Source organism: Corythoichthys intestinalis, chromosome 18, assembly GCF_030265065.1.
Source record: "Corythoichthys intestinalis isolate RoL2023-P3 chromosome 18, ASM3026506v1, whole genome shotgun sequence".
NCBI lineage: Eukaryota > Metazoa > Chordata > Actinopteri > Syngnathiformes > Syngnathidae > Corythoichthys > Corythoichthys intestinalis.
Window position 1 is genome coordinate 15,423,126 of NC_080412.1, and position 14,659 is coordinate 15,437,784.

At 40.2% G+C, this 14,659-nt stretch overlaps 1 protein-coding gene across 2 annotated transcripts in view; it reads left to right on the forward strand.

Moving 5' to 3' along the window:
* The window catches only part of atp2a3 (ATPase sarcoplasmic/endoplasmic reticulum Ca2+ transporting 3), a 117,787-nt gene that overhangs the window by 80,673 nt on the left and 22,455 nt on the right, over window positions 1-14,659 (forward strand). For both annotated transcript variants that reach the window (XM_057820220.1, XM_057820219.1), the window contains exons 9-10: window positions 7,445-7,533; window positions 12,570-12,672. In XM_057820220.1, the coding sequence (XP_057676203.1) occupies window positions 7,445-7,533; window positions 12,570-12,672 (192 nt within the window). The remainder of the gene's footprint in view (window positions 1-7,444; window positions 7,534-12,569; window positions 12,673-14,659) is intronic.

The window sequence follows — 14,659 nt, forward strand, 5'->3', positions numbered from 1 at the left end:
CCTTACTTAGTTGTCAAACTCATGTTGAGAAAGGTTTTAGTACTCTTGATAACATCTAGCCAGCTGAATTAGGTGAGTTTGAATAACACACAACGGTTGGTAACAAGAAACTGACCTGTTTATTCAGTGACAAACACAAAACATTATAAATAACAAACAGAAATGGCATAGTCAGTCAGTAAAACGTGCAAATAATATTGTAAACTGTCTTAAAAAAGCAAAACACACCAACAACCTCAGTGGAAAATCCCATAAATCCCCCAAGCTATTAGATGCTTTTAATGTTTCGTGCATTAGTTACAAAAATTGTATAAAAAGCCTCTCAGGTTTAAATAAACGACTATTTCAGTATCAAGTTAACATTTTAAAACAGTAAATAAAATACTCAAGTCCCCATTCTGTATCAGCAGCTTTAAACTACATTCAATTCATTTAATTTTGCGAATAAACTGTTAAAGTTGTTAAAATTGCTCCCGTTATTCCATAATTTCCCTTCTGTCTACTTTTGACATGTGAAAGTTTTAAAACTGTTTTGAAGATGGATTCAAGTCAAGATTTTGCCGATTTAGGAGTATTTTAGATAAAAAGTTAATTAGGTTCGCTTGGAAGGTTCACAACAGCCTACCAGGGAAGTCTTCTGCTTTAAGATGGCGGCTGTTTACTAACGCATCTGGTTTTCAATACTTCAGTGTTGCTAACGCAGTCGAGTCTGTCGTGTTGTATCTAGTTTTATATACATATGATATCTATTATCACCAGTAAAACGACATTGACGTAGTTTGTAGCGGCTGTCAGCAGCATTCAGGTATTCTTGTGTTTTTTTATCCAGCGGCATGAGTTGAGCTAAAGCCGTGAGTTGAGCATTAGCATTACCCGGGTCTATGACAAGCATTATGTTTACTTTCGGGACGCAATGCGGTCCGTTTCTCATTGGGTCCCTAAGACCGCGTTGTGTATTAGTTCCGCTTTACTTGACATATTTCAATAATCGGAATTTGGATGTTTGTGAATCGTTCGCGAATCTTCCACGGCCGCATCGCTCAAGGATGTAATGACGGCTAGGTATGTTGTACCGTGGTTCTAAGTGTTGGATGGTGCGTCTTTACTCACGTGAGATAATGGCTCGTCATCCAGAATGAATTCTTCGGCAATGACTCTTGTTATTCCCTGGGCTTTGGGACTGTTGAGTGCCAGTTTGTCACGCATAGCAAAACTTTCTGCCAGTGTTCGTAGCGTAGGACCTTTCTTTTTGTCTTCGGTTTTCTTAACATACTCCTCATACTGTTTGTGGTGGTATTTCGCTAAATGCTTGATTAGGTTGGTTGTATTAAAACTTCTTACAGCTTTACCACTACGCTTGACTTTATTGTGGCATATGTTGCACTCTGCCTCTTCGTCTTTGTCGTCCTTTAAGGTGAAATGATCCCACACAGCTGACATTTTTACCGATAAAGTCTCTTGGTAAATTGGGAGACCGTAATGTAAATGTAGTGTGTTGAAGGTGTGCCGTAAAATGCGGACCGGATTTTAAGCAAACCGAAGCAAAAACTGGAATGGATTATGTAAATCGGTGCGCTGGAAAACCCGGACCGGACTTTAAAAAAAAAAACTGGATCGGAAGTCTGGATCGGAACTTTTCCGTGATCCGGTACCGATGCGCAGTTTTTTGCCCATATCGGCGTCCGATCCGATCCAAATATCGGATCGGGACATCTCTAATTACAATTACATACTTTCTAAAGATATGCACACTTTTACAAATGAATTACGACACTGCATTAAATATATTTAAAATACATGTAAAGAAAACAACATCATATAGTGGGGACCTTCCCCCTGAGCTCCTAATGCAGTGGTATCAGACTGGTACACCGAGGGCCAGGTCCAGCCCACCGCTTCATTTTGTGTGGCCTGCAAAAGTGAATCACATGGCTCGTCTTCATGTTTTTCACTCAAATGAATGTAAAAGTCCAGAAATTGGAGAAAAGTTACTAAAAAAATAAAGTATTAATTAAAGAACAAAAACTGGTATAATTAATTTAAAAAGATATTTACCACCTTTATTATTTTTTTAAGATCAGTCAATTACCGGTAATCATGACAGCCCTAGTTTTCCTGCCATTGATGGGGCTACACGTCCAGTCAAAATGGATTAGACGTCTAGAGCCATCATAGCGGCCAAATGAGTTAAGAAATTTATATGGATTGGCCAACATAATAACGCTCCAAAGGAAACCCTAACTAAAACTTGGCCCACAACAAAGATGTCCCAAAGTACCATAGAGCAAATGTCATTACTGATTGTCATATGTTTAGTAATAGTAAAATTTTTAATATGCAAAAGCCAGAGCTGGGTAGTAACGCGTTACATTTACTTGACTAACTTTTTAAGAAAAATGTGCCCCTAAAAGTAGTTTTACGAAGCCTTACTTGAGTAGATTTGTGAAGAGGAAACACTACTCTTAAGCCCCTTTCACACATGCCGAAACACCGTGAAAATCCCGGGATTTAAACAGGCAGCCCTTATATGTGAACGCAATTTGCAATTTCCCAGATCCACTGACACGAAGATTATGCGGACATTTCACGGGTTGTGTCTTAGTATAATGCCCGGGAAAGTCCAGGGACGAGGCTTATGTGAAAGCAAACGTTAAATTCCCGGCTCACAGCACAATGGCTAATGACGTAAATATCATGGCCGGCCGATCGTCACTTCCTCTTTCTTCGCAGTAAGACGAAAATTGGTAAACAAACATCGCAATTATCAACATAGCAAGCTGGAAATAGCTAAATTAAACTGAAAACATATCGAAATTGAATTGCTACTGGATCGTAGAGCCGAGGAAGAGAGTGCATCGTCCATCTTTGGAAATGCTTATTTTGTTGTTGCCGTTAGGGTCCGCAACTGCAGAAACAAGGTTGTACCGCAAAGCAGAAGACAACGGAGTGAAGTGTTCAAGGGTTTATTAAATACAAACAAAAATGCATGCAATCGCGGAAAAGGCTGAATAACACAACGGGTCCGTGAGGTCCGTAGGTCGACGGGGATCAATAATACTAACCTAAGCGGTAGACAGGGAGCCGATAAGACAACAAAACAAATACGTACACTCAAATACCAACACAACGTACGGGATTTCAAAACAAGGGTGGCAGAGGTGTTGAATGGCGCCCAGCAAATATCTCAGCACCCTTTTCTTGGATCGCCTGCGATTAAATACAGTCTTGATGAGCTTGAATTGGCTGCAATTACGACGTCGGGAATGCTACCATAAACGCTCTGTAAAAAAACACGATTTGACCAACATTGTGGCAGCTGATGCCGACCAAAAATGAGGTAATGTCCGGGTTACAAAATCACGCAAGCGGCTCTTCTCGCACAGAGAGTGCCAGTGGGCTACACGGGACAAGCCTGTGAAAGTGTCCAATCCGCCTCATTGCCGGGATTTCTCGATATGCGTTAAAGCAATGACACGAGGAAATTCACCTTTCACGGGAATTTACCGGGATGTTTTTGAAAGGGGCTTTACTTTGCTACTTTGGGCTATACTAGTTGTTACATTTGTTCCTTTTTCATTCTACATATTAGATTTTCTTTTTTTTTTTTTTTTTGCCAGAGACACCAACACTGGCTCAACCAGTTTACTAATTTCACATCATAATAATAATTACATCACAACAGTGCTAAAAAACTATTTACATCATAAACATACATGTGCAACACGAAAATGGCGTAAATAATGCTTAACGACACGGCGAAGTCGTTAAGTGAGAGAGCTGCGTGCAGTTGTTGTGTGCAGCTAACATGACAAACGTAAGTTAATATTCCTTTCTTTAAAGAAAGTTTGTAGTGTGGACTTTGGAATCGCTGTATTCGCGGTCATTTTTAACGTTACATGCATGCCAAATTTGTCAGATCACCAGCAGTGTGCGGCAGAAAAGTACAGCAAATATAAAATGACATTTGTTTTTAGCCCCGTCGTGTAAAGTGCAGGAAAAATACAACTCACCCGCTGAATCAGTGGGAGGCCTGAGCTTGTTTCTTTGAGACGAGATGGTCCCGAGATGGGAGAGTGAGAGAAGCCGGCTTCACAAAGATACGATGTCGGAAAGTGTAGCACGGTTTTCAGTGCTCTCCTAGCGATGTCAGGATATTCCGAAATGACTTTAATCCAGAACCTCGGTCAAATGTACATTTAAGTTTGCCATGATTTGCGATCTCTACAATTGATATACCTGTTGCACAGTCATGCTCGAATCACTCGGTTTATTCACATACGGGTCACGAATCCACTCCTTCGCAGTACGTGGGTCTTTATTGATTGGGAAGTAGCATAGATTTTGTTTTCTTCGAGGTTGTAGGCTCGTCTTCTGGCTTGTCAGGTGCCCTTTTCCCAGTAAAAAAATCAGTCCAAAGACGTCTGTTTTTCAGTCATTCTAGTGTGGGGGCTAGTTATTTCCGGGAACAAATGTGAAGCGCCCGCCCTACATCATACATCATTATCGAGGACAAGCGCACATAGATATACAAAACAACATGTACTGCTAGCAGTCCAATCAATGGATTTCTATGACCACATTCTATCCTGTAGTAATATATCTAGAGTAGACAGGGATATTGGTGTGTTAAGGGGCACACGCCAAAGTTAAATTGGCCGGAATGCAGTCGTTAATAAGTTATCATTTCTGACCGATAACGGTCCGCGGCCCGGCGGTTGGGGACCCCTACGTCAGAGGAACGATGCTTCATTTCTGTAATTTTTTTTTTCTCTCGCTGGAATTCAATGTTGTTTTTTATTGCTGTTGTATTTCTTTGACTTAATGTGGTTATGTAATATGTTATAGTACAGTATAATAATAACAGTTCATATTAGGGTTGTTCCGATCATGTTTTATTGCTCCCGATCCGATCCCGATCGTTTTAGTTTGAGTATCTGCCGATCCCGATATTTCTGCTCCGATTGCTTTTTTTTGTGCTCCCGATTCAATTCCAATCATTCCCGATAATTTTTCCCGATCATATACATTTTGGCAATGCATTAAGAAAAAAATGAATAAAACTCAGACGAATATATACATTCAACATACAGTACATAAGTACTGTATTTGTTTATTATGACAATAAATCCTCAAGATGGCATTTACATTATTAATATTCTTTCTGTGAGAGGGATCCACGGATAGAAAGACTTGTAATTCTTAAAGGATAAATGTGACCTTGTATATTGTGACTAAATATTGCCATCTAGTGTATTTGTTGAGCTTTCAGTAAATGATACTGTAGCCATTTAACTGTTCTGCCCAAATGCATGATGGGAAGTGCAACCATGACTGTGCGTAGTGGCACCAATTGATATATCTTCTCTGCGTTGGAAAATAACATAGGGTGTTAAGAAAAAGATCAACTACTACCTTTCTTCCCCACATAGCTTCCCACGATATTTCTAATTGTTGAGAGAGGGATTGTAAGGCTTTAGCCAATTAAAAAAAAGCTCCAACAAAGACTGCCAAAATTCACTCTACTCATTTTACGCTGCCTTTTAGCTCTATATTTAGGTAAAACGGCGCCATTATAGATTGAACGAGACAATGCGTGAGTGGGTCGTGCAGCGCATGCGTTAATTGCGTTAAATATTTTAACGTGATTAATTTTTAAAAAATTAATTACCGCCGTTAACGCGATAAATTTGATAGCCCCTACTTTAAGCCAAAACTAAAGACTCTAGATGAGTGTAAGACATTTTGTCTGTAACGTTAAATACAATTAGAAAACGATTTAATTAAAAAATATATATATGTTAAAAAAAGGCATGTCCGATATTTTTTTGCCGATTCCGATACTTTGAAAATCACGTGATCGGCGATCCCGATCGATCGGGACATCTTTAGTTCATATAAATAACTTTGTGCTAGGAAAAAATACTATTGTTGAAATCAAACATCTTAAGCAGTTACTCACAAAGTTACTGAGTACTTGAGTATTCTTTTCATCAAATACTTTTTTTACTTGTACTTGAGTACATTTTTGGGACGACTACTTTTACTTGAGTAATAATATTTTGAAGTAACGCTACACGAGTAAAATTTTTGGCTACTCTACCCATTCCTGGTAAAAGCTACACAAGGATGGTTGTCAGTTTAGGATCAAATTGGCTAATTTTCTTGACGGATGTAAAAATATGCACTTCACCACACACATGCCCCCGCTCACAAGATGACGTGCAGTGTTTGTGATTAATGTGTAACTGCAGGGAGTTCCCCTCAGACTTGGCGGATGTAAAGGAGTGACCTCACGGCAACCCTCCCAGGCAAAGACTTAGCTCAGCTGACATTGGCAAATATTGACCCTCATCCACGTCAAGGCCCACACTACTCTGACAGAAAATTAAGTTAAGACATGGAAATGTTTTTTTTTTTGTTTGTTTCTGAGTCCAGGCTAAAAGGATTGAACTTCTATTGTCGTTAATAGGTGTTTTCATTATCATTGTTATCATAATCATTTTTTAGAATTACATTTTGTTATAATCATTATCGTCTTTTACTAACTACCACAACACATCCTCTGTGCCTTGGGCTGGCAGCGAATGAGTTCAAGTGCCATCAGAAAATGTCTGGCTGATTTGTGCACTGAAGCTATTTTGAAAGTTGTCTCAGTCTTTCTCGCGGTTTCACTTAAGAATAGTTGGCCTTTTTTCGATCGTTTTATTTACTAGCTGAACCTTATTTTTGAAGACTTTGTCACAAAGTTGAGTCTCTGTAATTCCCTTGAAACACACGAACACACACATAGAGGTTACTCACCCATCATTTCCACACAAGTGCAGAGAAAGTGAGTAGATGAATCCAATCTTGCGCCACGAGCACTGAGTCACACTGATCACACTGTGCCTTGTTACCGTGGAGACCACAGCAGAGCAGATATTGAGGAAAAAGTGGTTGAAGGAACAACCTTATTATATTGCTCTGTCCCTGCTTTGTGTGCACTGCCTGAACTTTTATAGAAGACGCTTGGTGTCCGACTAGCTTGTTGTTGATTTGTTAGAGAATTATGGAACTGAGCCTCATGGTCTTTCGGAACATTGTGAAATGTCCAAGAAGAGTTTTTAGATGACCGGATGAGTGTGATACTAGGATGTACTTTCCTTTAGGAAAGGGGTCTCTACCATGTCAGGTCGACCCAGACTTTAAAATATATTGTAATAACATTCTGAGAACTCATAAAACTTAGTAGAGATGTTTGTGCCATCAAAGGATAATCTCTGCTTTGACCGTCCGGCTTTCCATCTTTGGACAGATGAATAAAAATGGTCGGTTTTTTTCACCACCAGTCGCAGGATATGACTGTCATCTTTAAAGTGACAAAACTTGAGTTAAGAATCATATGCAGTAATTCCATGCAAAATTGTTAATCATCTAATTCCTTTGCAATTTTTCTCCTCTCCAGATGTTTGTGGTGGACGAAGTGAAGCATTCAAGCTGCACCCTGCATGAGTTCTTCATTACAGGATCCACCTATGCACCTGAAGGGCAAATGTGAGTTTCACATGATAAATTTGAAGGGAAATTGTGCCATGTTGAACCAAGTGTATCTTTACTCACTACCAAAAGCACTACAAAAATTGTGCTTAACCCTTCACAGGGCAAGTGACTAGTTTTGGTAATTAAATTCTGTAATTTAAAAAAAAAAATTAACCACATAAAGACATGGCAGACTTTTTGGCTCATGCAGGCCACAATATTACAGTGGTATGAAAAAGTATCTGAACCTTTTGGAATTTCTCACATTTTTGTATAAAATCACCATCAAATGTGATCTGATCTTTGTCAAAATAAAACAGATGAAAAAACAGTGTCCACTTTAACTAAAACTACCCAAACATTTATAGGTTTTCATATTTTAATGAGGATAGCTTGCAAACAATGACAAAAGGGGGAAAATAAGTAAGTGAACGCTCTGCCTAAGGAGAGCCAAAGAGCAATTGAAACCTGTTTTTACCAAACAATTTAAGTCAGGTGTGTGCCCAATCACTGATGAATGGTTTAAAGCTTCCCTGCCCACTATAAAACACACATCTTGATGAGAAGCATTGTCTGATGAGCATCATGGTTCAGTCAAAAGAGCTGTCTGAAGACCTGCGATCAAGGATTGTTGGTTTGTATAAAGCAGGGAAAGGACACAAAACCATCTCTAAAAGTCTGAAAGTTCATCAATCAGCAGTCAGAGAAGTTGTCTACAAATAGATTTTGGCACTGTTGCTTCTCTCCCAAGGAGTGGCCGTCCACCAAAGATGATGCCAAGAGTTCAGCGCAGAATACTCAGAGAGGTAAAAAAGCCCTACAGTGTCTGCTAAAGACTTACAGAAATCACTGGCACAGTCCAATCTCTATGTGCACACATCAACTATATGTAAAACTATGGCCAAGAATGGTGTTCATGAGAGGATTCCACGGGGGAAACCACTGCTCTGATGGACTGATGAAACCAAAAAGTTAATTTGTTTGGGAGTAACACACATCATCATGTGTGGATGAAAAATGGAACCGCTCACCAATGTCAACACCTCATCCCCACTGTGTAGCATGGTGGAGTGAGCAACATGATTTGGGGCTGTTCTGCTACCTCAGGGCCTGGACAACTTGCAATCATTAATGTAAGAATGATTTCAAAAGTTTATCAGGATGTTTTGTAGGAAAACCCGAGGCCGTCTGTCAGACAGTTGAAGCTAAAGAGAGGATGGATGCTGCAACAAGACATTGATCCAAAACACAGAAATAAATATACTTCAGAATGGTTTCAGGACAACAAAATACACGTTCTGGAGTGGCCAGGTCAAAGTCCATACTTGAACCCCACTGAGATGATGTGGCATGACCTGAAGACCACGATTCATGCCAGACTTCCCAGGAAACTGACTGAACTATAGCAGTTTTGTTGAGAAGAATGGGCCAAGAATAGTCCTAATCGATGTGCCAGACTGATTTGCAGCTACAAGAAGCGTCTGGTTGAAGTTATTGCTGCCAAAGGGGGAGGCCACAAAATATTAAATATGATGGATCACTTATTTTTCCCCCTTCTGTCACTGTTTGCATACTATCCACATTAAAATATAAAAACCTATAAATGTTTGGGTGCTTATAAGTTGAAGCAGACACTGTTTTTTAATCTGTGATTTTGACAAAGATCAGATCAAATTTGATGGTGATTTTATGCAGAAATGTGAGAAATTACAAAAGGTTGAGATAATTTTTCATACCAGTGTAACATTTTCTATTTAAGTAACGTACACATATGTGGACAACAGATCACAATTATAATTAATATTATTCTTTGAATTAGTAATCATTATTATTTTTTAAAAGTTATTTAACCAAATGTTGAAACGTAATAAAAATAAAACGAATAAAAACAATGATACCCTGGTTATGCCCCAAATAACACTCCAAAATATATATATAGGTAATCCCCGGGTTAAAGACGAGTTCAGTTTCTACGCTGGTGCCGTTACCCAAATTTCCACGTGCGTCGGAATTCAACCTTTGGGTACCCCTAAATACCCTCCAAATCTCAAAATAACAATCCAAAAACATTTATTATACGTCACTGTACCGTCCTCGCCAAGACGTTGGAGCTAAGTCCTAGCTAGACAGCAAGCTATCCGAAATGACCATGTCAGACGTCTGTGTGGTTTGCTGACTTTATTCAGTTGCTCATGACATCAACACTTGCAGAATGGCACTAAAATAATAAATATGAAATTAAATCAGTTTTATGTTCTATAACAGCAATTCAAATTTGTGTTTATAACCAGCCGCTGACACTCCACAAAATCGATTAGAACCTATCAGTTATGGGCCGCACATCATCAAAAACAATCAGGAAAAACTCACCCCAAGTATTTGACCAATATTGAAAACGCACAATACACAGTACAAAAGCTGTTATACATAGGTATTGCCTTTGTGGATGCTTCACAAGCTTCACAAGCAACAAATGTGCACGCAGGCTTCCAGCTGTCATTTTCCCCGTCTCTCTCACTCGGCTGCGCGACCTCTTTGTGGGCGCAAATACGTTCTTCGTGTGTACATGTGCTCTTACTTACATGTGGAAGTACTACCTGCTCTATGCTTCTTGCCCCAAAATAAAAGCATGCATCACAAGACAAAAGTCAACATTATTAGGAAAAAAAAAATGACTGGCGACAGAATGGCAGACAACACTCCAGCGTCGTAAAGTCGAAACCACATAAGTCAGGTATGTCGTAACCCGGGGACTGCTGGTACCTATATATTTTTAAAATAGTATTTAACTCATTGCTTGCCATTGACCTTGATAGACAGAATGCTCATTTTTCAATGCCATTGACAGCGCTGGATGTCCAATTATTTGTGACTGGGAGGATCAATTGAACATTAATTAAAAACATAACAGCTCATATTTTTTTCACCAAATATTTGATTCACGATCCCCCCCTACTTTTTTAACGAAAAATTCATTCATATTCCATAATAAAAACCAAAGACAGAAAGCCCAAAACAAGTTTAACCCTCCATTTGGTACTCATTGGCTGCTAGACGTCTAATCCATTCGTTCGTTCATTCGCCCATCCCAGTTGAAATGGATTGGACGTATAGTTCCATCAATGGCACTAAAAGATGAGCATTCAAAGCAAGAGCGTAGCTTTGGTCTCAACATTGGTAGGGACGATATAACAGCATAACCTACATGTACACTTTGCTTGGGATGGGACATAAATGAGACCAAACAAATTGGGTGAACGGGGGTCGGGGCTAGATTTCTCCCGAATTAATTGATATGCTAAATCAGGGGTGCTCATTACATCCATCACGTTCAACCAGTCGACCGCAACGCTAGTGTGGGTAGATCGAGGCATCCAAAAATGTTACATAGTTAATTATGATTATGTTGGGTGTATGTTGTGTTGTGTGAGCAGCTCTAGTCTCTAAGCAAATTCTTATTCAAATTTTTCTGGTTCAATAGTTTCCTGCAGAGTTTACTAAATTTTTCACAATTTAATTAACGTTAATCTTTAACGTTATGTTTTCATGGGACAACACTGACAAAATGACACTTTGACACAATGAAAAGTAATCTGTGCAGCTTATATAATAGTTATTTTCCCCTCTAAATAACTAAAATATAGCCATTAATATCTAAACCCCTGGCAACAAAAGTGAGTACACCCCTTAGAAACTACGTACATCCCTAAATGTCCAAATTGAGTACCGCTTGTCATTTCCCTCCAAAATGTCATGTGACTCATTCCAGGAGTGCTGTCAGCATTGCTGCAGAGATTGAAGAGGTGGGGGGTCAGCCTGTTGATGCTCAGACCATACGCCGCACTCTACATCAAATTGGTGTGCATGGCTGTCACTCACCCCAGGAGGAAGACACAAGAAAGCCCGCAAACAGTTTGCTGAAGACATGTCAACAAAGCACATGGATTACTGGAACCATGTCCAATGGTTTGATGAGATGGGAGGGCTTTCTTGTGTTCCGTCTTCAAAAGAGGCTTCCTCCTGGGGTGACAGCCATGCACACCAATTTGATGTAGAGTGAGGCGTATGGTCTGAGCACTAACAGGCTGACCCTCCACCTCTTCAATCTCTGCAGCAATGCTGACAGCTCTCCTGGAACAAGTCACATGACATTTTGGAGGGAAAATGACAAGCAGTACTCAATTTGGACATTTAGGGATGTACATAGTTTCTAAGGGGTGTACTCATTTTTGTTGCCACGGGTTTAGATAATAATGGCTATATTTTGAGTTATTTTGAGGGGAAAATAAATTAACTATTATATAAGCTGCACATAGACTACTTTTCATTGTGTCAAAGTGTCATTTTGTCAGTGTTGTCCCATGAAAAGATATACTAAAATATCTGCAGAAATGCGAGGGGTGTACTCACTTTTGTGATACACTGTACCTACAATGGCTGCTGCTGGTCAAAAAAAAACTTCTACTATCCCTTCTATTCGAAGGGGGTGGCATGTTGTCGACATGTAATTTTGTCAGGGCTGTGTGAGTCTGTGCCTGTGTGTTTGTGTTGGGGGTGGGTCAAGTCATGAACTCATTGTACAATGCATATAAGGTTGCTTTAAAGTTGGTGGGGACAATTTGAGACTCCTGAAAAGTTGCTAGTGTTATGTCCCAACGTTCACAATGCAAACCTACGCCCTTGATTCAAAGCCAGTCCTCACAGTTTAAATGAAATAGACATCTATCCCTGTCAATTGCAGCCAATGAGTTCAATGACTTCCCTATAAAAGGTTCAGGCTATGAATGCAATAATTCTTTTTTTATATTGTTGCAAATGTGGTTCCATATGAAATTGTAGCTTTCAGTAAAGCACAGTGTGGGTTATTTATAATGTGGGAGCTTTGCTAGCAACGGCTGTTGTCTCGACTGCCAAGATGGTCGTCATGCGACCAGAACCACTTATCCGCGAACATGACACATTAAAACAACCGCTCGACTCTTCTTAACGTTTTCTTTATTTATGAATATTAATCAGTTGGTGCATTGAATCTTAACGGGTTTTTCCTGCAGATTAAAAGGAGACCGGCCAGTCCAGTGTGGAGACTATGATGGACTTTTGGAGTTGGCCACCGTGTGTTCCATGTGCAATGACTCTTCATTGGACTACAATGAGGTCATTAAAAACACACGCGCGCACCAAATACGGACTAAAAATAGTTCTGTTGCCACACGACTAGTGAAAGAAACACAGACAACGTTGTGCGCTTTGGATTTGTGTAATTTTTGTTAAAGAGCACATTTTATCTACATGCTCATGAAGTATTCTGGGAATTGCTTTTCTCACCTCTTTGTCATCACCATGGTAGCTTGGTAACCACACACTTCTTAAATTGCACGTATCCCTACTGATCCTGTCCTTGTGAACGGATGTTTTTAACACCACTTTAATATGTTTTTCTGTGATGAAACACCTGAGTGGGAGCCTGAGCAGCTGAGCACTGGGGGGAGACGAGGACTTTTTATTGCTTTGTGCTGTCACACAAACAAATGATTGGCCATTAGCGCGTCCTCGTCCTCTCTCCGCTTTCCAACACCTTTTAAAGAGATCACTAGGCTGACTCACAGCTGGGGTGAATGTCAAGCAGTTCTGAATATTGTCTTTGACCGTATGTTTTGACAACAAAGTGAACGAGTGAATTGTTGCTTATCATCGTGAGCAATGAAAAGTTCGCTGCAACTAAAGAGGTCAATTTTTTTAACGGCTTGTCAACAGTACATGGCAAAAGTCCTGTCGCTTGCATACACATGGACCTGAAGTGTCCCTCGCATACGGTGGGGAAAATAAGTATTTGGTCAATCACTAATTGTGCAAGTTCTCCCACTTGAAAATATTAGAGAGGCCTGTAATTGTCAACATGGGTAAACCTCAACCATGAGAGACATAATGTGGAATAAAAACCCAGAAAATCACATTGTTTGATTTTTAAAGAATTTATTTGCAAATCATGGTGGAAAATAAGTATTTGGTCAAGACCAAAAGTTCATCTCAATACTTTGTTATGTACCCTTTGTTGGCAATAATGGAGGCCAAACGTTTTCTGTAACTCTTCACAAGCTTTTCACACACTGTGGTTGGTATTTTGGCTCATCCCTCCATGCAGATCTCCTCTAGAGCAGACACGGACTTTCAACTCCCTCCACAGATTTTCTAGGGTGTTGAGATCTGGAGACTGGCTAGGCCACTCCAGGACCTTGAAATGCTTCTTACGAAGCCACTCCTTTGTTGCCCTGGCTGTGTGTTTGGGATCATTGTCATGCTGAAATACCCAGCCACGTCTCATCTTCAATGCCCTTACTGATGGAAGGAGATTTTCACTCAAAATCTCTCGATACATGGCCCCATTCATTCTTTCCTTTACACAGATCAGTCGTCCTGGTCCCTATGCAGAAAAACAGCCGGAAAGCATGATGTGTCCACCCCCATGGTTCACAGTGGGTGTGGTGTTCTTCGGAAGCAATTCAGTATTCTTTCTCCACCAAACACGAGAACCTGTGTTTCTACCAAAAAGTTCTATTTTGGTTTCATCTGACCATAACACATTCTCCCAGTCCTCTTCTGGATCATCCAAATGCTCTCTAGCAAACCGCAGAGGGGCCTGGATGTGTAGTGGCTTCAGCAGTGGGACACGTCTGGGAGGGCAGGATTTGAGTCCCTGGTGGCGCATTGTGTTACTGATAGTAGCCTTTGTTACTGTGGTCCAGGCTCTCTGTAGGTCATTCACTAGATCCCCCCGTGTAGTTCTGGGATTTTTGCTCACCGTTCTTATCATTTTGACGCCACGGGGTGAGATCTTGCATGGAGCCCCAGATCAAGGGAGATTATCAGTGGTCTTGTATGTCTTCCATTTTCTAATAATTGCTCCTACAGTTGATTTCTTTACACCAAGTGTTTTACCTATTGCAGATTCAGTCTTCCCAGCCTGGTGCAGGTCTACAATTTTGTCTCTGGTGTCCTTCGGCAGCTCTTTGGTCTTGGCCATAGTGGAGTTTGGAGTGTTACTGACTGAGATTGTGGACAGGTGTCTTTTATACCAATAATGAGTTAAAACAGGTGACATTAATACAGGTAACGAGTGGAGCCTCGTTAGACCTCGTTAGAA